Raw genomic sequence first — 26,408 nt, forward strand, 5'->3', positions numbered from 1 at the left:
ATTGTGGTAAATGAATACTGTGCTGTCTTAACAAAGGTGTGTTTGTGGAATCTGCCAGTGGCTTGAATATGAATGTGATCACAGAGAAACACAAAGCCTGAATAATTTGTCTTAGTATCACTTGCAGCCACACAGTCAACAAATAAACCGACAATACACTGTGGTGTGTGTGTGTGTGCGTGCGTGTGTGCGTGTGTGTGTGTCCACAGGATGCCTATCAGGCATAACATGAAATGATCAAACAAAAACAAGATCACATGAATTGACGAGAGCAGATTGTGTTGAAGTTTTGGAGGAAATGTGCTGAATTTTTAGTTTGAGAAACAGATCGATGAGTTTGAATGATTAGCAGATTCAAAGAAAAGTGATTTAACACCTGGTAATTCTTTTTGATTAGGTCATCAACCAAGCATGTGCACTCGCATGTGTTTGCTCAGTGCAGCCTGTTGCTTTGTGTTGCACTATGAGTGAGTCAGGTTTGGAGGTTTTACCACGTCCGCCTCATGAACGAAGGATCTGAGCAACAGCTTAGTCCCATTGATTATTTTATATCATGTGTGAAAATCTGTCCCGCGTCTCAGATTACTTATAGAAAGACAGATTCATTTCAGAGGAGCCAATCCCAGCTGACTCTGTTCTCTGGACCAGTTGCTGGCATATCGCAGGGCATCAGACTGAAACAATCATTCACACCCCAACCTGCAAGTCTTTGGACTGTGAGAGACGCTGGAGCACCTGCAGAGAAAACCACACAGACATGGGGAGAAAATATCCACACAGAAGGAAAGTTCCAGCTGACACAAAGTTCACTCCAACACACATTTCAATGTCATTTTATAAAAAGAGCATTTATTTCAAAGTTTTTTTTCGCTTCGGAGATAGAAGCACATAGTAAAGCAACAGTACAATGTTCAGAAAATATAAGTGTGATGCTGTAACATTTTTTAATCTTATCTTCTTAACATGTTTTTGTTGTAATACTGGAATATTCTGCATGTATACTAAAATAAGAACTTTTAAAATTGTACAAATCGGTACCATAAAACTTGACAGAGAATAAAAACGAGGCGTTCTCTCGCTGCAACAAACACAGATTGCTAGTTTTTCTCTTGAACAGGGAGAAAGAACGACAAAAACGCCAAATAATGTAAAAAATAAAATAAAATAAAGAAAACAAAAGAGGTTGTATTCACACAGGCATAAACCAAAGCTGAGATTTAACTTTTGGCAGTACATTTCTTATAGCTGTCCAAAACTGAAAATCATTTACCGCGTTCTCTCTCCACGTTGAGACAACTTTACATCTGAGCTGCAAAAAGTTAAACATGAATTTGTTCCTGTGTAGCTGCAGCCAAAGAAAGAACAATTATTGTCATAATAATGATAATAATAATAATAATAATAATAAAAAAACAACAATAATAACCATAATAATATAATAACATTAAAAAAAAAAGAGATTGAACTAGAACCTTCATGCTCAAAAAGGATGTTCTGGTTTCCGCCCCTTCGTGTACGTGGCTCCAACAAAACACACTTTGTGTAATTTTTCCGATGTGCACGTTTTATGTTCAAAGAGCAACACGTGTTGATACAACAGATGTCGCTGCCAACATAGCTGGTGTTGGGAAAATAAACACAATGCACATTTTCTCGGACGACATTTACCACGCTGGCAGAAACAGTTCCTTCTATATTCTCAAGGTCCAGTGTGTAAGATAGAGGTGAAAGGATCTATTGGTTGAAATTAAATATAGAAAAGAATCCTAGTGATGTTTCCACTTGTGTGTTTCATCTAAATTGTACGAATTGTTGTTTTCTTTACCCTAGAATGGGCCCTTTATATTTAAATACTTTATATTTACATCGGGGAGCGAGCCCGCCATGTTTTTTTTTTACAGTAGCCCAGACTGGACAAACTAAAAAACCTTTTTGAAGCTACCACAGGTTCTCTGTCATGTTTGGAAGGCGAGGGTGAGGTGAGGGGTGTTCAGCTGCAACATGCAACTTCACCACTAGATGTCACCGAATCCCACACACTGAACCTTTAAGAGTGCACGAGGTGCAAGTTGGATCCTCAGAGTGATTTACCACATGTCTGCACATTGCTCTGTACATACCTAACATGGAGAATAGTTTGCTTTCTGAATATACTTTTCAAGTTACAAAAAGAAACGGAAAAGAAGAAAAAAAAATGGAGAATGCACTGCGTTGCAAGAGTGTCCATTAAGTTTAAGGCGATTTTTAGAGCTCACAGGTTTTTACTCATTGTGATTGATCATCATTGGTGGACTCCGAATGAGCGTGTGATCATTCATTGGTGGACTCGGTAATGGGAAGTGATTGTTGATGGGAGGGGACACGGGGGCGTGTACGGGGTGGACCGGGCGGACGAGGCGTCATGTCTTCTCTGCGGTGAAGAATGAAAACAAAGAATCATCCACAGTTTTAAAATTGAATCCGTGTTTTAGTTTGTCTCTTTTGGGGAGTACAAAAAACAGGTATGTGAGGAGCATTTTCATAGATACTCGATCCTCGCGTGTTCGTTTGTCTGTGTGTAGCTACTGAAGCTAGCGGTCTCTATTGTTCCTCTTGTTGTGTTTACCCCTGGAGTTGTTGTTTATTTATTATAAGGCCACCATACTGTGAGGATGCTGCGAGCATCTTCAAAGTATCAACAACCCAGAGTCTGTCACGCCATCGAAATCACAGTACCTGCTGAATTCTGCACACACAACAACACGTTTGAAAAGAAAGCATTTTGTTCGAGTCTACCGACGCATTGGTACCTTTCGTTTCTTTTCCATAAAAACAGGCAGTTGCTGGATCCCACGCTAACTTTCTCTCTTAAATTGCTCTATCTCTCGCTTCCTCTCTTTTTCTAGCATGTCTTTTACATACATCACAAAGAGAGCTACCATGTGACCTGTTAAGACCACTCAGGAACCTGCTAAGGGACTAAAATCTCTTTCAGAGGAAGGAGGTGAATCCAGTCCACAAAAGTATCTAGGAACTCGAATAAACATTTTTGCTATAAGCAAGTAATTTTGATCATACAGCAACATTGTTTTCTCCCAGCAATTTACTTACAAACAGACAAATGGTGACATAACAAATCTCCCAGCCCTACAATGCTCAAGTCTGTAGAAATAGAGAGAAGGAAAGAGATATAGGAGGGTAAAGGAGGGAACCGGGGGGAGGTTTGAGTCCAAGCGTTCATTATTTGTTCGTCAACAAACCGTCTTGGAGGACCGAGGAGGTGCCAGGGAAGGAAGAGCTGTTAACGTCCATTGACAGATTGGCATGAACGGATCAGTTGGTAACAACCGACAACTGGGAGGTGTTAAGCCTCAGTTAACAAATCCTCATGGAATCAGTAAATCAGAAATCGGGGGGCGTCCACTCAGTGAGACCACTGTTAAGAGTCTTCACCGTCATCGGCATCGTTAATGGAGCCTTCTTTGGTCCCGTACAAATCCGCCAGCCTCTTAAACCTCGGCCCCCAACTCTGCAGATAGTCATAATCCAAGTCAGACTCTGTTGTGACAGACTCGAGGGAACTCAATGAACCAGCCAATGATCCTCTGCCTTCGTAGCCGTAGATCTGAATGGAGTCGTAGGGGGGTGCGGTCGGGTCGCTGTCGGCCTCTGCAATTCGAGTCTTGATGAAGTCATCGACGTCGACGCTGTTGGCTCCAGTGTGGCCAACGCCGGGCCTGATGGGATACTGAAGCTCTGGTTTGATGTCCTTCCTTGGCAGGAAACCATTAGCACCATCTGGGTTCTGAAAAAGCAAGAAGGAAAGCACCTGGCTTTAGAGTCTATCACTCAGATAAGGATGAACAGAGACAGAGAGAAAGGAGGGGAAAGCTGAGTGAAATGTGTATTTATTCACTGGCAGCTGATCCATCTTGGTCAAAAGAAATAGAAACGTAATGTAAAATAGAATTGTGGGTTGTATGAGCATTTTATAATCGGCATAAACTGAAAGATACAAGTGGAATAAAAAACAGCATATAGAGATAGCAGGGTTTTTATTACCACCCCTCTTCATACCTGCAGCGTAGCGATGTCGAAAGCCTCCGTGTCCTCCTCGCCGCCTCCCTCGTCATCGTAAGTGATGATATTCTCCCTGATGTCCTCCTCCTCAAACACTATCAATGGCTCCTTCTTCTGACGCCTCAGTGCAACAAACAACACCACTATAGCTGCCAAAGAAAGACGCACCGTTACAAAACTGCTCTGCCGCCAGAGATTACGTAACAATCCGCACACAATCTTTGTTGAAAAGTAGAAAAGCGAGCGTTAGATAATTAGTATGCACCGTGGGAGTTGGTGTAATTAGACCTCGGACGGTTTAATTAATGTAATCATCGTGCCACACACACACACACGCTATTTTAATTGCAGGGGGTTATCAACATTTCAGCTTTTTAAAGAGTTCTCGGTTGTGTCGTCCTCACAGTGCAAGTGTACACTCGCACTGTGAGGACACAATGAGCAAGTGCATGAAAACAGGGCGGCAGATAACTGCGACGTGGGTTAACTAGTGGGCTGAGGGAGAAATTAAAGCTGGAGACACAGTTAAGGACTTTAGAAACAATTAACAAATTACAGAAAGCGAGTCGTACACATTTTCACAAAAAAAGTCAAAACAGAACAACAGAAGCATTGTTGGTCCTCGTGCAAAGCACCCACACTAAGTGATGATGCGAGGCTGAGGTGTGAAAGCGATGCGCGAGCGGCTGGAACACGTATGACCTCTAATCTTAAGAAGAGCTGAAACGATTCAGCGGAAACGAGGACGTGGAGGTGGACAGCCTGACTCAGTCACACCAAGTTTCAACTCATTGCATAAGAGCTGATTTCTGTTACTGCCAGTGGGAGCTCTTTATTTAGACTGCGGCTCGGGACAGAATTTTCTTATCCGAACTCATTTTCTGTGTCCGAACCCGACACAAGCTCGAGGATTTCCTCGATTACAGGCACGTGCAGCATGAAAAATCAAGTTGAGTGGAAAAAAAATGGAACTTACCCAGCAGAATGACAATACAGGCCAGAATAGCGATGAGTGCCCCGGTGCTGAGACCCGCGGGCAGGACGTAGGGCTCCACGTTGCAGGAGAGGATGGTGTCTTTGCTGTCACAGGAGCACACTCTGATGGTCAGCGTGTTGGTGCTGCTCAGAGGCGGTGAGCCGTTGTCGTTTATCTCAATGGGAAGGTAGTAAACGTCCTGGGTGATACGGCTGAATCCTTTACGCAGCACATAAACACTGGCTGTGCTGTCTGCGGAGAGACAGATAGACGTAGTTAGCATAGATAGATCAGCAGGTAGAATGATGGGGAAGTAGTGAAATATGAAAGTAGGTACATGCAGCAGAAATTGTCTAAAATATGTGTTTAAACTTTTAATCAGCTTGGACTCATACAGCAACTTATCCACGATTACCTAAACCATGGTTCTATTGTTTCATTTATCTATCGTTCTATCTATTGATCTATCTATTGATCTATCATCCTGTCGTCTGTCTGTGATAAATGGGGATTCAAGTTAGACTCCTTGCATTTTTTTGTGTAGTACCAGGAAACCCCTTTGAATCCTGTACTTTCCTTCATGCTGATCATTTAAACCTCAGCTCAACACAGTTTACAGCCTCCTGTCCTCCTTCTCTTTCTTTCTCTCTCCCTCTCTTCTTTTCTTTTAAAATTCTCTTCCAGCGCTTACAAAGCGTAATTCAATCAGGTGCCCCCCTAAGATATATGTACAGACGGACAGGGACCCCACCGCAATTAATGCAGCCCGCAGGACGTGTGCGTTTGTGTGTGTGAGAGAGAGTCGGAGCACCTGCTGCTCCCTACAAGCTACTTTAAGCCTCCATCTGGTTATGCTTTGATCTAATCTGAGTGAGAACGGGCGAGGGCGGGAGAGAGGGAGACCAGAGATGACGACACACAGAGATCGGCTGCTAGGAAACGCTAGAAACCAGAAGTAAGAGAGAAGCAAGAGATGACAAAATAATTGGAAACTGTGAAAAATATAAATTTAAAGGTCATGCACCTCGGTTGTCTTTCAGGGAGAAGTTGTGGTTGTGGGCGACTTCGGGAGCGAGGCTGAACGTGAAGTGTTGCCTGTGAGCCATCTCGTCTTTGTCCACGGCACTGACTGTTTCAATAACCTGAAACACGCAAACACACACCGAGGTCAACACAAACACACACATACAAACACATGCATATGCAGAAAAAGGTAATTAGAAAAAGGAAGTTTAGGTAAATTACGTACCTTCCCTAGCGTGACCGTTTCACACATGAGGACTTCGTTGTTGGTTGCAAACTCTGGGGAGTTGTCATTCACATCTTTCACCTTGATGTTAACACGCACTTTTGTGTCTTGGTGGTGGCCTCCTTTAAACACACACAGACACACAAACAGAGTTTATAAGTCAAAATCATCAGAATTCAGCTGTTTATGAAAATACAAAGAAGTGTCAGAGGATGTCATTGGTGCCTGAATGTGCGATGCCTGATTGCTTGTTTTTCTACTAATCCACGTTTGGCGCCGGCCGAACAACAAGCTGACTGAATATTTTCCAGCGAGATTGCCTGTCAATCACTCTGCCTCTCAGACAGCCGCGTGTCCTCTTTTTTATTTGCAAAATTACAGACATGAGTTTGAGAGACGTCAGGATTTTGCAGTCAGACAGTCTGCCACTGTTTTTAATGTGCAAGGGTAACAAACGTTCCGCCCGTTGCGCCCTCAGAGTTACGCCTGCTGCAGACTCAAATGAAATAAGACTGAAAGAGAGCAGAGTATTTTTCTATCTGTCCATTGGTCTAAAAAAAAAAAGAAGAATTACACTCTCCGCTCTTCTTCGTTGCATATTTGCAATTCTATTCAGTATGATTTTTCCACTACCCTGTCATTACTAGGCATTTATTTAGCTTCCCAGGGCCTGTCGGCGGTTAGCGTAGCCTGCAATGGTCCTAGCTTTGTGGGCGGCAAGCCCGATTCCATCTGGCCGTCTGGCGTCGAGCACGCCACAAGGAAACCACGCGGCGCTCTGCTAGTTTGAGCCCCGACCACAGAATACCAGGGTGGGGCCACTGTGGCTCGCTGGCTGCAGGGTTTGTGGGGCTGGAGCCGGGGGAAAGAACGCTCCAGTGGGACTGTGGGTCAACTGGCATTCCCCTCTTTTATCCCCCCTCTCTGGGTGTATAGTTAGCAGGAGTGTTTGTGGTGGTGATGGGCAGCGAAACGTTCCAGTGGAGCCTCAACTGTAGTTTTTCGCGACATCAAGGGCTTTTTTGTTTTACAGAGCATCCTGAGTCGCTGAGTAATAAACTGTTTAATTAAAGTGAACAGTCTAATAAAGTTGAACTGTTAGTGGTGTCTCAACAGCTGGTTGCACTTTTCAGTTTCTTTCATTTCGTCTGATTTTCTCTCTGGCTGCTTTTTTTTTGAGCATCTAATACCTAAAACTTTTAAACCAAAATTAGCAGGTATACATGCGTAAATCTCAAAAAAAGCTATCGACTTCGTCCTTTTTTCCACCGATGCGTCATGTTCGACGTCATGAACGCAGCAAAGACTGAGACGCTGTCTTGCCAAATGTGTGCGTTCACATTTCGACCACTGCCGATCGAAGCCCATAAATATCTACTGCAGAGTCAATGAACAGGGAGTGAATGCAGATCTGGACTTTTTTAACAGTGTAAAAAGAGCTTATGTAACAAAACTCGCTGTAAAGTCTATTAAATATTTGGTGTCGCATATTTTGCTTGAATCTACTCTGGGATAACTTGCATCTTTTAAAACATAAGAAGCCGCTGGGACAACCGCACATGATTGCAATATATTAATGTGCCGACCAGATACTGAACACTAATTCCGAGCAAGAAAAATCCAACCAATAAGTATTTACTGTAGAGCAAACTCCACAGAGCCAATCCCTCGTGACTTAAGCTGAATAAATCATTAGTTTACCAGGACTCGCACAGCTCTTCACTGACATTCATATAAAAAATGCTAACTTCCGTCTCACCCTGGAGGACGAGAGAGCGGCTTGAATCAACTTAAAGTCGATGCACAATATGTCGTGGAGTTTATCCAGTGCTGCAGAATTACAGGTTCCTGCTCTGGATGCCAACAAATGTACAGCCTGGTGCCTGTGTGGGAATTTTCCATCTGTTTGTATCATCTTAGAGTTTCTCTCACCATCCCACTGCATTATATCTACTGTAGAACGATTCAGCTGCACAAACCACACAACAGCCACGATCAGATACAGAGGGACAGTGGCTCTTTAGCCAGTCGCTCTCCTGGAATGACTGGAACGTCAGTTAATTAGTGCAGACGGCCGCATAGCCACTGTGTCACCTTACATTCCTCTGCATTTGGTTTGAGTTTTAGTTTGTAGCTTGTATTTGAGACAAAGAAAGAATTAGGGACAGACCCACATCCCCACACAGATTCAGTCCCAATTATGCATAACGCAAACTCTACAAGTGTCTCGCTGTTACAGTTTTTATCGTGGATCGATTTGAAAAGTCTGACAACGATCTCCTGCACACGGCCCCTAATCAGCTGTATGGTCCCTTTTCAAAGTTTTAAACTCATTCTAGATTTGTTTGTGGGTTTGCACTCGTACCTATCTCCGTTGCAGACACAGATATGTTATGCCAGGCCTGTGCTTCTCTGTCCAGCGGTCTCTGTGTGGTAATCCTGCCGTCTTCTGTGTTTACGGTGAAGAACTGCTCAACGTCTGTGTACCGAGGGATCATGTACCTACACAGAGAATGAACACATGATACAGAATTACTCATGGTTGTCCTGTAGAAGATACACGATGTATTTGAAAATGGAGGAAAGTGAGCCGTTAATTTCAATCTTTTTTATTTCCTGAGTCAAGAGTCTCGTGTTAAACTTTGTTGAAAGACCCAGTAAATGTTTTTTTTATAAAAATGCGTCTGGCTGTGCCTTTGTATTCTTATTTTACATCCCCAGCTTTTTGCAAATGTCTTTATGTGTAATCTGTGTTTCTGCATAAAAACTATGAGTGTAAAGCCGAGCTTCTCCCTGACTCATGTTGTTTGTTCAGTGTAGCTGAAGGAATACTACTTAGCAGTTATTGTTTTGGCAGTGTTCCATGAGACTTTACACAAGTGTGTGTCTGTGTGTGTGTGTTTGTGTGTGTTTGTGTGTGTTGTACCTGACAGGATTGTTGGCAACGTCAGTATCTTTGGCGTGGACTCGCCCCACCACGGTGCCTTCAGGCGCATTCTCTTCCACCTCAAAAGTGTAACTGGGAGCTACAAACACAGGAGGCTCATCTGCATCCTCCACTGATATCTACAAACACAAACATTTAGAATTGTTAAAACACCTTGTGATGTTTGTGTAGACGTACAAGCTTCTCATTATGCCATCGTTAATGCACATTTGCATCGTCTTGCACCTGCACTCTTCTTTTCACATGAAACATGTGCACATATCACCACACACACAAACACGTACCTTTATCGTTGCTTCATCCTTATAAGGCCCCCAAGCGAGGTATTGAGGGTCAATATATGAGTTGGATCCCTCCACCTTCAACGTGTACAACCTTTTAGTTTCAAAGTCCACCATCTAAAAGAGAGAGAGAGAGGGGGAGGGGGGGTACGAGTCAGTACAATCAACATCCCAGTTTTATCAAATATTAACTCTCAACACACACAATGGGATATTGTCTTTTTGCTGTGAATGCGAGGGCTGAGGAAAATTGCAGCTTATTTCATCCACTGCAGAGGTTGTGCGTGACCGGTGCTGTATCCCTGTCTTCTGCTAGGGGGAGCTGTGGCCACATGAATGAAAACACGGGTATCATCAGCCGTGTTCAGCAGTCTGACTATCACTACTATTACCAACCAACACAACCTGGAGGAGCACTGACGATGATATGATATAGAATATGTGATATAGTTTAAAATGCATGACTTGGTTTGGTTTCTTTAGGGCTTTTTTTTCATCATCGGGTGCAAACAGTCCTGACTGAGTCTGTAGCAGGTTCTGGGACATGACGTGATGAAAGTAGTGGTGAGAGCTTTCGGTCGCAAGGTCGTGTCATTTAAATTCCAGAAGGTAAGAACAACAGCCTGCTGGCAGTTGTATTATTTATGGTTTTTAATTTATTACAAACTCCTCTATGGATTTAAGATTCATATATCGAGCCCAGCCATTCACTTCCTCTCCAGTAAAGTGGGAGGAAACCCATTGACTTCCATTGGCCTTGATATTGAATTGACTTGACCATTTGCTTTGAAGTGCGCCGTTCGATGCCAAACCCGAAAAACGTCGCTCGTTTCCATCTTTATCGTGTTTCCATTCCGTCCCACAGCAATTACAAAGTGATGACCCTCAGCCACATCGTCTGCTTGGTGGCTCGTGTCTTATGAATGTTCCTCTTTCTCTTCGTTTCTTTTCTAATGCACCGAGTGAGGGGAAACTTTAAAGTCAACAAAGGTATTGGCAGTCGTTGCAGAACAGCTGTAATACCCGGGAGATGGTCTCCGCTGTGACTCGTGCTTGCTGACAGCACCTGGCAGCGACTCATCGGCCACGCCGTCGAAGCCATAATCACCGTATATGACTCTCGTTTGGGTATAATTGCTGTATTATTAACCCAGATAATAACCACTTTCCCCCACCACTATTTTTCCAGCTGGTACAGGGGCGTTGAACTGGCATAATCCCAGGAGCAAGCTTAATCTTTTCATCTCCGGGCTACCATCACTTAATGAAATCCCAGTGGGAGGAGAGACGACTCATGTGTGAAGTGTTATAAAAGCAGAATGAAGCTATACTCCAGATTTATGAGGTTGACACACAAGATTTACCAGGGATTCCCAGTGATTAAGATAGTCACAGAGACTACCCGTTCCATATATTAAGTACCTGGTGCCGCTGTACGACTAAGTTTCATATCTTAAGAAGGTCTTTGCGTTAATCGCAGGTGGGCAACCTTGTTTTTTTTTATCTAAAAAAGGATCTAATCCAAGGTGTTGGCCAGATTATTATGTCATAGTTTCCTTTCCCCGTATGCCAGTATCCATCATCTGCAGGTGATGCCTCTGACAGCAGCCCGCACTCGCTCTTTAATCTGATTCAGAGCTCTTTTCAGTCAAATGACTTAATACCAGAGTGACGTTCCCTCTCTCGACGGGTTGTTGCACTCTCTTTCAGTCCCGGCAGACTCGCTGGTGTAGGTGCATTTCTCGATGACAGGTACGATGCTAATAGAATAGATGTGACCCAGTTCTTTCATTTTCCTTTTTGCGTTACACTGCCTCTGTCTCCGGGTCTCTCTCCGTCTCCTTTGCCCTCTCTCTCTCTCCCTCTCTCTCTTTCTCCCTGACACACGCACACACACACTCTGTCTCTCATACACACATTCACACAGCGCTCCTTAATATTCTGTGGACTGCTTTCGTCAGGACACAGTTGAAAGAGAATAGCTGATTAAAGCTCATCCTTGTGTGTGTGTGTGTGTGTGTGTGTGTGTGTGTGTGTGTGTGAGTGTGAGGAACATTGAGAGAATAGACATTAGCGAAGGCTACTCCCCATGCTAATTTTAAAGTGTGTTTAGGTGTGCAAGTGTGTGTGAGTCCCTGTGTATGTGCCTTGTGTGTGTTTGGCTTTTGCGAGGCACTGCAGCCTTCAGGGTGCAAAAGGTGTTGATTTCCCCAGAGAGGCATTAAGACACAATGATTACACACACACACACACACACACATGCAACAGTCAGACTGAGTGGAACAAAAATGGGGATTCACTGTGTGTGTGTGTGTGTGTGTGTGTGTGTGTGTGTGTGTGTAGGGTTTTGAAATCAGCTTCTAATTATTCGTCCTTCCGCCTTCACACTGCAATTTAAACATGTTTATTTCAATTAAAGTTGTTTTAATTTGAAAATCTAAGTGGTCTTCAAACCTCAAGTTAATGAAACTAGTACTTGATTGTTGATTGAGTTTGTGGAGCTGAATTATTTGCAAATTACAAGACTTCCACTCGTGACTCTATCAATTTATATATTTTATGACTACACTCAAACAATTCAATTCATTTGAGTTAATGATAAAAGATTAACTGATTTTCATGAAACTAAAAGTTTTACAGTTCAACTTTAACCATTCTACCAGAAACACTAAAATGGAACTGGCTGTCAGCTTCTATACGTGACTCCCCTCTGATGTATGCGTGCAAGTGTGTGTCTGTGCACCAGACTGTTTTTACAATGAGGTCACAGTCCTGGCTAGTTTTACCTCTATTGAGTTAAAACACAAGGATTTAACAACCACAGTTTTCTGCCTTTGACTGGAGGAAAACTCTCACACACACACACACACACACACACACACACACACACACACACAGACACACAAACACGGCCTGTAACTGGTCTGTCTTGTCCTGCTCATCAGTACATTTAATCAGACAACTTCCACTTCTTCACATTTTAACTGTTCCCATGTGGTTTTGCACTGGACATGGAAGACAGAGGTCGAGGAGGGTAACTTGTGTTTCAGTTCTTCCTCCTCCCCTGAACAGTCATATAGTTTTCTATTGTTGCTAAATCTCTCGATTAAGTGCCTTGCTCAATGGCTCTTAAAGTTTTTAAGGCTTCTCTGCTCAGTCCCAGTGAAACCAGTGAGGAAGAGAGCCCCTAACCCTGCCAGTCTTAACGCCATCCTCCAGCTCCAAAGCCTCATGAGTGAGAGAAAAGCATGAGATGGTATTGATGGAGTCAGACAGAGATTTTCCCACCACATCTTCGTCTCCATGTTAAGGCCGACTGCCGACGTCATTACCTCTGGACAGGAAATGCAACTTGCCAGATATGCCATCATACTTTTAAATTACACACTTGGACATGGTTTTAAATCTGAGGGACCAAGTTATCACCTCTGTGTGATCGCGTGAGTTGAGTTTAATCACTTACGAACTCAAAAGAAGAAAAAACAGTCTTCTCTTAAGATGTTTGTGTTTATTTCATTCTTATTTTTTTTTAACTCCCACGCCTTGATGGCTCGGTTTGAAATGAAATATTTTTTTTAACTGAGAGAGGTCGGACGCCCCGGGAGCAAAAGACAGGCAACCACAGCTCACTGAAAGATTCAGTGCATAATCCTGACCTGCAGCCGCACATACAACATCGTGTGTGTGTTTGAGACAGAGGGACTGACTGACGAGTGTGTGTGCGTGCAATAGAGAGACACGGAGGGCGAGAAAAAGTAATTGTGTGTGCTGAGCTGGATCACTGAAAGCTGTGGTTATAGAGTGTGTGTGTTTGTGTTTGTGTGTGTGTGAGTCACAGTGCAGAAGATGAGCTCTCTGGCCTAAGGAAGCCTGGAAGTTAATGCACTCTCACTCTCACATGAAAGTCGGTGTTCATATCCAACACAATGAGGAACCGTGAGGGTCGTCAGCGGAGGGAACGCGGCAAAACCCCCCCCCGCTGCTCCTTCCCTCTCCCCTTACTGCTGCACGTCTTACTTTCTGGACACAGACATAAATCTGGGCTGGCAGAGACTCACACTAAACTGCTTTGTGCGTCGAAAAAGTGCCGTCTCAACTACATTTGTGTTGCTGGCAAACTGAGAACGGGTGATGACGCACACATAGTTTCCGTAAGAGCTAGCTAGTAGAAGCAGCCACTATCAGTGAACACTTATTCTGACCAATGTTCTTTGCCACAAACTGACACAACTAATTCAATGTTCTCTGTCCTGATTTTTTTTCTGACCAGAGGAACAGCAACCACTGACACTGTCTCCCGTTCCATTGTGAATCTTGTTTTCATCATATTTTAGTGATACACAATATCTACTGGTCAAGAGAGGTGCTATTATAAAACAATTTACAACAAGAAGAGCATAGCTCATGAAATCAAACACAATTGTAAAATCATGAATCAAAACACAGGCATCTTTACTTTTTCGGACATAATATTAATGGTTTGAGGAGGGTTTCAAGAAACAGTGATTTTTAAATCAGAAGCTAGTTGGACTTCATGGGTAGTTGGTGTTTTGAAGATCATGCTGTCGACGAACATTATGATCAGACGCATGATCTTGATGCTAATGCCTACGAACAACTTGTGTAAAAGATACTGTGTCCTTCATAAGCATTTTCAGACTCCACGTTTTTGTTTACGGCACTTTGACATCAACCAAAGCTCTTGAAATCTCTTTGCTTTTCCAATGTAACATCTTCTTTGGCATCTTCTGCATGTGTAGCTCCTCTTTTTCATCCTGAGATATTTTTATTCTTTTAGTTTTATCACAGTTTTGTGTTTGTCGCATCATCAATGCGCCTATTCGCTCATTCGGGTCACATGGGCTCACTCGGACATCGTCGCGTGTTCTTCCTCAGGGCCTGGCAGGAAAACTCCGGAGAATGACATAGACATTTGCTTTCTCACATACAGCCCCTCCAGATAAACTCAGGAGAGTATCCAGAGTTCAGTGCATTTCTGAGAACAGCTATATCGAAGATGAAACCCTGATGAAGCATCTGATTCTGCAGCAACTCTTGGCCTAACAGAGCCTTTTAGTGAGTTACAGCTCATTGTTTAGCTTCTGGTCCACAACTGTGCTGTTTTGGTTCATTCATGACAGCAATGTTTTTAGCTGCAGCTGAATCCAGACCTACTTTCTGCAAAATCCCACTACCTGCACAACAAATAGTAGCTAGACATAGTTTTCAAGGAGCTGAACTTGGTGTTAACATAGTGTAGCATTTCATTTACATGCTAAATAGTCGGATATTTCCTCAGGAGCTAAACGGAGAGTGAATATTGGACTTAATATTCTGAATTGTGAGTCCAAATGAATGCTAATGTGCTCTGTTCCTGTTGGATGTGTAAATAAGAAACTGTGTGTGAACATGTTTGTCATATTAACTTGTCGGGGTGGACCACGATAGAAAAACAAAATGTAGAGTAGCTTTCTTACCTTCTTCAGTTTAATAACAGCCTCTCTGGTCTCGGAGTCAGTGGTCAGTTCGAACATGCTCATTCCATCTCCGTCTATCAAGCGGTAGTTCACCATTCCGTTGTCTCCGAGGTCGGGGTCGTTCGCCTTTATCCGACCCACCTCCTCTCCGGGGACTTTGTCCTCCAACACGGACATGGGATACACACCTGGGAGGAGGAATAAAGGCAGAGCGTTTACCGGGCTGTGGTTGGCAGGTTGGTGATGTTGCTTTGGTATTCAATGCTCCTCAGACAGTCTTTGGAGAATCGCTGGCTGGCTGCCACCGTGTTTACTGTCTGAGGCAGGGTCAGTTTTTGGAGGGCAGAGCAGGATTAACATGAACTATACCATCTGTCTTATATGGCCCAAAGGATATTAATATCCCCTTTAGTGTCAGGTGTGTGTGTCTGAGGGAGTCGACACCTGGCTTGCAGAATGAAAACGGTAAGACCATATGTCGTCTCTTTCTCCTTCTATCCCTCTCTCCTCCACGCATCATCTCACTCCTCATCCTCGAACCTTTCTCCACGCGCGTCTTCATTTCTCTTCCATCTCTGCTCAATTTATCCTAAATCCTCCTCTTTCCTCTGTCCATCATCCTATTTCTACTCTTTCCCCCCAAATCTGTCAGTTCTCATCAATCCTTCCCCAATCCCTCCTTCCTCTGCCGTCACCTCATCCTATGATGATTCAGATATCGAGCACACGAGAGCTCATCATTTTATGTGGTCTACGCCATTAGCATGTTTATCCTGCTTGTCCACGTGTGTCAATCCCGTGAATCATGAAATTGATTCTGTCACGTGTTTTCCGGAGCGAGTGGAAGCGGAGAGTGATTCACGGGACTTGATCCATCCAGCCCAAATCCTGCTGCCACCCTGCAGCCCTCTACTGCTTTTTTTTTCTCCATTGATCCTCACAGAATCCCTCCTCTCCATCTTCCCTCTTCATCTCTGTCTGCGCTCCTCTCCTTATTCCTGCCTCACATCCTTCCCATCTTCCTCCTCTGTCATTTGTTTCTCCCCTTTCCACTCCATCCTTCCAAATCCCCCCATTCATCCTCACCTCTCCTCCCCAGGTCCGCCCCAATTTCTCTCACGCCTGTCTCCTCAGCTCGTCTTTGTCCTCCCCCCACTCTCTCTCTCACGTCTGCCTTTTTCAGGCTAAAAGCTCATTTCATCCTTGCCCTCGCTTTGCCCGTTTTCCTGCATCTCTTCTCCTGTCGTTCTATTCTGTCTTTTTTACTAAGTAGCTTAACTCAAATGGCTCCTGGCAGCTGAGTTAAACATTGTATGACAGAACACACAGGCGGCCTGGCGTACCTGGCTTTGAGCTGAAATGTGCATTTACATTGAAGGACCTCAGTGGAGGCAAAATAAAATAAATTGTCTTTAACTTTTCAGTGATTATGAGAAAGTTCATGAGTTGCTTTCTGTGCACGCCTCATGAATGGTGGCGCTATTGGAAGGAGACTCTCATGAAATCAGCAAAGTTTAAAAGAGACCAAGTGTTTCAGACAGAGGCTGAAAAGAGGAGCTGCAGGAATGAACATATGAGGAAATTACCACAATCTCTCCACTAACTGGAGGGAATTACAGAAACTGGAACAATAATACTGCTTAATTAACCGCTGCTCATACTCGCAACTTTATTGTGTTTGCATATAGACGATACTGGAGAAGCTTTTAATGTTGGATGTGGTGATGATTTAAAACTAACTGGGGAGATGTGCGTTCGTGGAGCTAATATAATGATGATGCGTGTTAATCACACTGTGGTGGGCGTGGACTTTGTGGTTAGCAGCACTAAACTCATTACTCAAATGAACCTCTGCCAAAACTTGAATTCACACAGACACACACATCCTGCTCTTCGAGGACATTTGGTAGCAGTTGGTAGTTATAGCTGCAGGAGGCGGACCTGTTCACAGACATGCTGACTTTGCACAAAGTATAATTTAAGTACATTTTTCTCAGTTTCACCAAATATACCACACAAACTTGACAATGTTGGAAAATGGATAAAAACATCCGACAATGGTTTTTTGTTGATTGGTGCCGATTTGCGTTTTTTTTAGGATTTCAAAGATTTTCGATGTAGAAATGAAAGATTCTTGATAATGAGGTGAAAGGGAGAAAAGTACGAGGACAGAGAGTCTGTGTCAAACAGAGATGGAAAGATCAAGCCGAGGACTGAAAGTAAAAAAATACCACAGCATGAATGGAAGCAGAAAAGCTGCTGGAACAAGGAGAGGGAGTCACGCTGTGCCATATATCCTTTTCTGTCTGTTTTTATCTCTCATTGTTTTTCTCTCTCTCCCTTTGAATCTGTTTTATTTCCGTCTTTTCTCTGCCTCTTGCTTTGACTCTGTTTTTCTTCCTTGACTTGCTTATCTCATATCCAATTTTTTTTCTCCTCGCTCCCGGCTCTCACTTACTCTGCCCAGCTACTAAATAAGTAATCACTGTCCTCATTCACACCATCTGGGATATGTTTCGTGTACTGCCTCTACTGCCGCTACGTGTTTTTGTTTGCAACAAGAGCACACGCTATCACAGCAGATTGCTATTTGGTGTGTTGTCTTGTATCGCTGTAAACTGCCTGTGATCCTCGGACGACATTCAGAAATAATGCACGGAGGTACTTTGTTAACATATGCTGTCTGATGATGCTTGGTTAGAAAATCGGATTTCTGCCGATGTGATCTTATTTAAAAATGTTCTCTATCCACTTTGGATATGGAAACAGAAATACGTTCTTCATTACTACCTCTGCCAAGGACGGTGTGTTTTGATCGGCATTGTCTGCGTAAATCGGTCTTGAGGAGAGTATTGAATTTGAAAATGGAAATATTTTGTCTTTTATTAATTTCAGATAATTTCCAAGATTAACATTTTGATCAAAAACATCAGAGAAATACGATAAAGGTTAAAAAAATTGGACCACATTTTATTTAATTGAGTTAAATAACCCTGTAGTTCTGGCATTTTCCTTGGAGGACTGATATTTAAGAGCAATGTTGAAACTTCCGGAGAGAAAGTCGTATTTCCGTCTGAGCCCGTTGTTCATGACACCCTTTCTAATTTCCCTCTAAATGCTGCCTGTTAGTTGTCGCCTGTAAAATAAGATTTCAGCTTTACTCTGCGAGACGTTAAAACACAGTCGGCTTGTTGGAGAACACGGGAAGTGGAGAGATCGTTTTGACAGGCTCTTTCTCTCTCCCTGCGTCTCCTTGTCTTTTATATTCTCTCCCTCACTGCTTCTGCTCATGTCCCTCTCTTTTCTCGCCTGTTCAGCTTCTCCACAGGCTAAATCCTGAGCCCTCGTCTCTTCCTTTCTCCAGCCCCCTCCCTTCCTCCTTGCTTCTTCTCTTCATCCATTCCTGCAGCTTCTCTGCTGAATCTCTGCCAGGAGTACCTCTGCTCAGAGCTACACGAGGGGGAGAAGGAGGAGGAACGAGGGCCAGGAAGAATCTTAAGCGAGAAAGCCAGGGTGAAAGAAAAGAGAGCTGGATTGAGAGAAAGGGTTTTCAGGCATAGAGGTGGACTGGAGAAAATACTGTGGTGCAAATATCTGCCTGCCACAGTTACTTCTCTGGTTCCATGCTAACTTAGACACATGTCCTCTGGGTTACATGCACACACACACACACACACACACACACAGAATCATGCACATGTATGTTTGTGTATAGACAACAAGGTGACGCACCAGAGTTATTATTGATGCATAGACAGTAGGTGTGTGTACTCACTCTGTGGGAACTTCGGCGGGTTGTCGTTAACGTCCGTGAGGGTGATTTTGACCTCGGTGGTCCCCGACAGGCCGCCCATGTGACCGCCCATGTCTTTGGCCTGGATAACGACGTCGTACTCCTGCCGTGCCTCGCGGTCCATGTTGGGCAAGGCAGTACGAATTATACCTGAATGGACGGATTCAAAATATCAAATTAACTCTCACTTAACATTTGCTGCCTTTTTCTATTTGTATGGATGTAGCGTTTGCAAGTTCACACACCGTGTACCTCTATCAAAATGTTTCAGAATATTATCTGTTTAAATTAATAACTTCAAAAAGTCTCGCTTGACAAAACAGAACAAGTTAGTGTGATTTACCTTCCTGAGAGATGGTGTCATTTCTTCAAAAGATAAAATATCATCGCTCATCAGAACTTTAGTTAAACATGTGTGAAGTCTGATTTTTCTGCATTTCAAGCCCCGGTAATTTTGTCTTTCTGTTTAATTCATCAAGCGCCGCTGCCTCTCTCTTTCCATCCCTCTCTTTCTCCAGATGTCGAGCTGCAGTGTTGTTGAGTTGAGGCTTTCTACCCGTCATATTATACCGTGTGTGTGTGTGTGTGTGTGTGTGACAGCAGGAAAAGCTGGTAATCTCCAAACCAATTAGAAATGTGAGCTATGGATTTGAGCCAGTCAAATACCCAACACTGGTTTGATTAGCCAGATTTACTCTGCACAAATCTCTCTCGCTCTCTCATGCACTAACTCCTGTCTTTCCATGAACTTGCTCCGTCTAAACAGATCTCCCTCTCTCCTTCTCCTCCCTAACCTCCCTGTTTCTCTTCTTCTTCACTCCGTCTGACCCGGTATGGCTCCGTGTCTGCCCTAACCTCCCTCCTGACATCCAATTTCTTCTTTTAATGCAAACCCAAATATTAGGCCTGGACTCTGGGGACCTCTTCTTTTGCAGCAGTGCCTCCTTTCCCCCACCAATTTCAGAGAAGAGGACGTGCTGTTACCTGATCCCTGCAGCAATGAGAACCTATATTGAGAATATATTGTATATTGCAGAAACATTTTCACTTCGGTCTTACTAACAAGTCGTTTCCACTGGTTGCCTCATAGACATGGAAGTTAAAGCAACACTATGTCACTTCAGCCACGAAAAAACTAAGTTTACATGGAACAGAGCGTAAATTGATAGATTGATTATGGTTTAAACCATTATTCCGCCTTTTTTAAAACTCCAAACTGAAATAGTTCATGTACCGCCGACCCTCTCTGGTGTTTTTGTTCTGAATTTGTAAAAGCTACAACTTTTGCTGTTTACATGTCAGTGTCTTATTCAGACTTTTGGTTTATTCAGGTTGATATTGGATCCTTTTAAACATAGTCAATTTGTTGAGTGAAGCTCTGACTGCGTAGTCCTACTCATTATTCATTAATATTCATTACATGGATATTACCCATGATCCCCAGCTTTCTCAACCAGAAGAGCTGTAACAAATCCACACAGCCAGCTCTGTTAAGAATTCCTCATATTTTTCAAGTTTTCTCCTGAGTATTGGAGAGAAACTCTGGTATTTAATGATTTCTCCGTCTTTTTAACTGATCTACAGTTCGGCTTTACTCTTCAACTTGCTGGACCTGATTGTGATCCATCAGTCAGCTCCACACTTCTCACAGGAGATTGTTCAGGGTGAGGAGTAACTCATTCTGAAGTTGCATAATGTTGCTTCAAGTCGTGTGCATACATATTTTATACCGATGACGTTACAATATTTAGTAGTGATACCATGTTTAGTCGAACTTGCTGCATGTGACTATATAGTGCGTGTTTGCAGGATGTTCAGTGAGCAGGTGCCAGACTAATCCTATAAGCCTGTCTGTGTTTCTGTGTCTGTGCAACAAACTACATCAAGAGTTATAAGCCTGTAGATGGTTGCAGACTATTTCCATCCTCACCTGTCTGAGGCTCCACGGAGAAATACGGTTGTCCTTGCAGGATGCTGTACACCAGCCGGGCGCTGTTGCCGTAGGTGGGGTCATCGGCATCTGTAGCTGTCACCTGCATCACTGAGGTACCTATAGAACAGACATGACAGACGAGTCAGGAGATAACTCTACTCTCAGTGATTCGGTTCAAGAACAGTTTGACAAACAAGCTTGTCATGGAGAGTGTGTCGATTCACCTGCAGAGGAGAGAGGGGAATAAAAAACACTGTCCCTTCCCTCGCTGCTCCCGTGAGGCAGGTCCACACTATCATTTCTCCACATTTCATCATTGTTGGTTGGGAGCACTCACTCTACAATATCAGCCATAGTTTTGTTGAGTGTTTTAAATGCTTTATATTCCCTCAATGCATTGGCATTTCTACAGCCCCTGGTTTTTATAGAACTCCATCAAAACCCTCTGGATAATCTGAAATGTTTGTAGAGCTCAAAAACAAGGTAGTTCATTTTAGCCCCCCCCCACCTCCCAACAGAAAAATGACACTTTGAAGATGCGGTGGTTTCATACGACAACAGCAATTTACTCGGAGTGAGTTTCGCTTAACTGAGCTTGACACAGTGAAGCCGAGCAAATAGACCCAATGAAATTAAAATTTGCAGGAGTGTGAAATGCCTTTCATTAACATTGCATAATTGTTGAAATTTCCGTTTTCAGATGTGACACAACTAATAAAAGTCACACAGAAACTCGCCTCTCTGCAGCGTGGGTCATTTCAGACCACTTCTACAATATGCATCTCTACATGTCGCTGCCAGAGGTGTTCTCCTCCTGAGAGCGTGTCCAAGTGCCCTTGAGCAAAACACTGACCCTCTAACTGCTCCTGGTTCTGTGTGTGTGCTTGGTTGAATGAGACATACGTTGTAAAGAGCAGTGAGAAACACACTATATACATGTGGTCCATTTACCATCTTTCCTGCTCTTTCTTTCTCCAGATGTCGAGCTGCACTGTCGGGGAGTTGAGGCTTTCCACTGTCATATTATGCCAGGCGTGTGTGCGTGTGTGTCTCTGTGTGTGTGTGTGACAGCAGGAAAAGCTGGTAAGCTCCAAACCAATTAGAAATGTGAGCTATGGATTTGAGCCAGTCAAATACCCAACACTGGTTTGATTAGCCAGATTTACTCTGCCCAAATCTCTCTCCCTCTCCATGCACGAACTTCTCTCTTTCCATCAACTTGCTCCGTCTAAAAATATCCCTCTCTCCGTCTCTACCCTAAATTGTAGTTCAGCCTCTGTCGTGTCGTTATCTCCTACAGACAACACACGTAATCGCAGCTTGAAACTGCAGCTGTAACATCCGTCGCCTGTAGGCGGTGCATTCTATTTATACGTTTCACATTTAATTGTTTACATACGAATATAGATCATCGTCTTGTGTGTGGTGTTTCTGGTTGGTTTTGCATTTTACTCCAGATTTTTCCACCATGTTAATACAGGTTAGAACTTTAGTTTTTGTTTAAAGCAATCAGTATTTGAAGACAATAATATTTGGGTGAGCAAAAACAAAGGAGGAATGATAAATGCTGAAACAGCTGTGTTACTGTGTTGTATTAATAACACACTGTGGACATCAGTTTCTCATGTGATGTCTGGTGAACAGTCGTCAGTTTCAGCTTTGGGAGTCATTCTCCATATGAACTCCATTGTCTCTGCAACTTTCATTCATCCCTGTTCTCAATGTGGCAGCTACCTTAAGTCCACATGCTAAATTACCAAGAATGTTAATTTGAGAAAGACTTTCTTCTCCGTCTGATCTAATTCTGACATCCATGAGGGAACATGGACCTAGTTAGTCCATTTTTTTCCCTCGTCCTCTCTTCTTCAGTCGTTGAGGCTGATAGCAACTGGCGGCTCCTCCCTGCCAGACTTCTGTATTCAGGTTTGAGCTTAAGAAGCGGATGTGCAGGCGAGAAAAAACAGAACGAAGCCTGAACAGAACTCATTGAGACGTCCTTTCAGAAGTTCTTTCTTTGGAAGTCCTGTTCATTCAGGGAAGGGATTTCTTCGGCTTTCAGAGTCTCAGGCAGCTCCACTGCCAGTGGGGTTCAGTTCAGGTCAGCCTTGAGGGGTTGAAGACTCTCCAAGACCGCATAATATTTGGAAAGAAAATCTATCAGGATCACAAGCTCTGAGTAAGAAGACTCCGAGGAGATGGCTGGAGCTCCTGCCCATGCCAACGCACTGCTAAATATTTCCCAGCTCATTTTTTCCCTTTTATGTACACGCAAGAAAAGAAAGAAAAATGATATATTCAGGAGCTGCATGTATCGGCTAATGGCTCCGTCTGATATCCACTTCTCTGCCACACTTCCTGTGTTCACATTACTGCCACGATTAATAATGTATGAAAAAGGCTGTTTAGCAGACAAACAACACCAACTCCATCAGTGACTTTATTAACAAATGTCACTCAATATACAGAGGAGATTTTTTTTTCTCTGCACTGAATGAGATGACATTTCATTATCTCGTCTGAATCATCGTTGTTATCAAATTATATGAGGACAGAAAATAAATCTGCTGGACTCAGCTCGCATTTAAGACAGAGAAATTTTCAACAGCATCAATTTAGAGCATTTAAACAAATGTCTGACGCATTTCGGTCCTCTGTCCTTTACTAAACTCTCATTATCTCGTAAAATTAACCCACTGTCCACACTGATGCAAATATTTTGCAAAACGTGAGCCTTTCATCCTCAATGGATTGTTGATTATAGACTTTATCGCGGTTTGTTTGAGCATTTGTAGTCGTTTTTGTGTTTTTGTCTGGACGTTGATCTGGAGATCAGCATCAGCAGTAGTGTAGAGGAGGCATACAACTACAAATCAACAATCTTCAAGCTGAGACTCACCAACGTTGGACATCTCAGGGACCCTGGCGTAGTACGGCCCATGTAGGAACTCTGGTGGATTATCGTTGATGTCCTGAACTTTCACTATGAACTCTGACGGAGGCTCCAGAGGCTTATTAGTGTCTCTTGCCACGGCCTGGGCTGTTAACGTGTACTGCGCCTGCTCCTCGCGGTCCAGGGTTTTCGTGGCATGGATGTTGCCCGTCTTGTCATCAATGACGAAGATCGTCCCCGCACCTTCACCGGAGAGGATATACTTGATGTTGCCATTGCCTGAGTCTACGTCTGAGTGGAGCTGAAGAGACAACAATACAAAAAGAAGGGATAATGCAATCGTAAGACATGTTCTGTTCTGCCAACATCTGAAATTCAAGTGAAAGAGTAAGAGTGACAGATGAGACATTTAGCCTTGTTGTCAAAGTAACACAAGGCTTCTGTTTCTCAACTCTGTGAATGCAAGAGGCTGAAATGCTTCGATAGACAGGCGAGTAGATGTGCGGGGGTGGAGACGACCAAACGCTAATAAGTAAGAGATTTAAAACGTTGTCAAAACAAAAAATGGAAGGATGTTCAAAATTCAATTAAACACTCGGTTTTTCTTTACAACCCCGACACAAAGAAATATGATGCGTTTGTTGTTTATGGAAGCCGCTGCAGCATTTGAGTGATGTTGTTGTGGAGGAGTGCCACCAATCATCCTCACCCCCGAATGTGAACATGACCTCTCTCTTTCTCTCTCCGTGATAAACGAGAAACGCACATTTCAATCCTGTTTGGAGTTTGCTGTCACCCGCCGTGCCCCGGCCACGACTGTCACCGGAGGACAGTGCAGCTATCAATTTAAACGGCAACAGCAAAGTCCAGACCGTTGTTCGGGTGTTAATTCTGTTTCGACTGATGAGGAGTTGATGGAACGTCGCTTCATCAACTATATAATACTCACCCTGCCCACCAGAACTGGGTCAGGTCCAGTGTACTCCTCAATGACGAAGAACTGATTCCAGACCCATCCTCTTTTGGACCGATGGAGTACCTGCCCTTCCTTCCCCGTCCGCTGTCTGTGTCTGTGCAACGACAAGTGACCTACAAGCACACAAGTACAGTAGAACATTTCTTCAGCCCACAAATTAAATTTTTCCTAAATTCAAGTTTTTAAAATGTGAGAGGCAAATATAAAAGATTTGAATGAGTGCATTTCTTTCTTTCTCTCTGCAACTGCAGTTTCTTCTCTGAGAATATTTTTCAAAAAGGGTGAACTCCAGAGTGGGTGGGAGGCAGTAACCTCCTGAACAGAGAGGCCCACTTTTGAATTATGGATCAGTGGTTCAAATCCCAGCTGAGAAAATGTGGGTGGCTGCTGGGGAACGACACACACTTCTAACAAGTAGTTCTTTTAGGTGGGGAGGCACTTGACCTGTTCCAGCGCAGCTGCTCGGTGGCTAACAGGCTGCGGTCGCACTGAGGAGCAGCCGCGGTTGAACGTCTGCTAAACCTGGAGGCTGCTTTGATCGAAGAACAAATACTTACTAAGTCAAGGAAAGATACATGAAAATTGTAATTTGATAGAAAGCTAATGCATAAAGTCGAATTATCGGATTATCCAATCTGAGTTCATGTCTGTCTAGAGTCTAGATCAAAGTACCATTTCAGCTTCATCTTTGCAAATGGACATGACAATGAGCAATTAAGTTTTCTCAAGTTAACATTTTGTTCACAGCCTGGATGGAACATTCTTGTCCAAAATTAGATCATCATGACAGAACAAAGTGACTTGTGGCTAAAAGGATCAATTTGAAAGAAAGGATCATTGTCAGTATTAACGTACAGATACCATGAACAAGCAGTGGCGTTTTTCACATTACGTGATTTATTAAGTCCATATGATGAGGAAACTTTGTTCCTTTGGTCAAACCTGGATTTCTGTGTCTGTGGCTCCTCTGATCCAAGGAAGCGTTTCCTTTCCGGGTTCCTAACGCAACACTGCAGAGCGCAGAAACTCCCACCAACACCAGGAGGGCTCTCAGCAGCCCGAGGCCCTGTCGCTTCATCGTCAGCGTCGGCTTCTTGTCCAACCTGAGCAACCGAGCGCTTCACTCTGACCCCTGCTCTCTGCGTCCTCTCAGTGGAGCTCCGCTCCCACTGAGGTGATGTCCTGTTTTAGCAAACAAAATGCTGTTGACGAATTTCTAGTTCATTAGCTGAGACGGGGCCTGTAGCTGTCGGTTCTCATCAGCAACTTTCACGTTGCTGCCTTTTGTCTCCTTGTTCTTCTCTCACAGTTTGTTCATTCCCTCTCTCCTCCAATCACAGAGCCTGAAAGAGAACAGAGGAGAATGTAGCTTGGTTAATTATCGTTAAAAACAATGAAAAATAAAGCTTTGAGAATCTGTGGCTTTATCAGAACCTTTGCCTGCAAACAAATTGAATGAGCAATGAGAAGTAAAAACACAAACAGTTTAGTAATCGTTCACTCCTGCCTGTTTAGACGGGGTAATGTTAATCGATTGCAGTCGCAGATCTGGCTTCTTAAATGGTTGTTGTCTTGATTAGGACATTGTACTAATTACTCAGACAATGCTGTCTGCAACCTCATTAGCTTTAATTCAATTAGACACAGACTGATTTAGTGTAGGAGCCGCAGCTCATGTACAACACAGGGTCGCACTTCTGCTCCATTTACAGCCTTTTCAAATGTAATGAAAACACTGGAAATGTGAGAATGTGTTGAACTCGATGACGGCTTCAGACCCTCTTTACTTGGGATCTGTTTAAAAGGAGACTGATTAGAAAAGTGGTG

The 26,408-nt window shown here is 43.4% G+C and overlaps 1 protein-coding gene across 1 annotated transcript in view; it reads right to left on the reverse strand.

Moving 5' to 3' along the window:
* Positions 1–829: 829 nt before the first annotated feature.
* Positions 830–26,408, reverse strand: part of cdh11 (cadherin 11, type 2, OB-cadherin (osteoblast)) — a 76,738-nt gene continuing 51,159 nt past the window's right edge. Inside the window, exons 3-16 of the mRNA XM_069539258.1 lie at positions 25,524–25,924; positions 24,555–24,694; positions 23,612–23,906; positions 20,713–20,832; positions 18,765–18,932; positions 14,990–15,177; positions 9,516–9,629; positions 9,211–9,350; positions 8,650–8,786; positions 6,285–6,406; positions 6,060–6,177; positions 5,036–5,287; positions 4,057–4,208; positions 830–3,784 (exon numbers count right to left, since the gene is read on the reverse strand). Coding sequence (XP_069395359.1) covers positions 3,419–3,784; positions 4,057–4,208; positions 5,036–5,287; positions 6,060–6,177; positions 6,285–6,406; positions 8,650–8,786; positions 9,211–9,350; positions 9,516–9,629; positions 14,990–15,177; positions 18,765–18,932; positions 20,713–20,832; positions 23,612–23,906; positions 24,555–24,694; positions 25,524–25,659 — 2,448 coding nt within the window. The 5' untranslated portion in view covers positions 25,660–25,924 and the 3' untranslated portion in view covers positions 830–3,418. The remainder of the gene's footprint in view (positions 3,785–4,056; positions 4,209–5,035; positions 5,288–6,059; positions 6,178–6,284; positions 6,407–8,649; positions 8,787–9,210; positions 9,351–9,515; positions 9,630–14,989; positions 15,178–18,764; positions 18,933–20,712; positions 20,833–23,611; positions 23,907–24,554; positions 24,695–25,523; positions 25,925–26,408) is intronic.

This window comes from Paralichthys olivaceus, chromosome 14 (genome assembly GCF_024713975.1).
Source record: "Paralichthys olivaceus isolate ysfri-2021 chromosome 14, ASM2471397v2, whole genome shotgun sequence".
Classification (NCBI taxonomy): Eukaryota; Metazoa; Chordata; class Actinopteri; order Pleuronectiformes; family Paralichthyidae; genus Paralichthys; species Paralichthys olivaceus.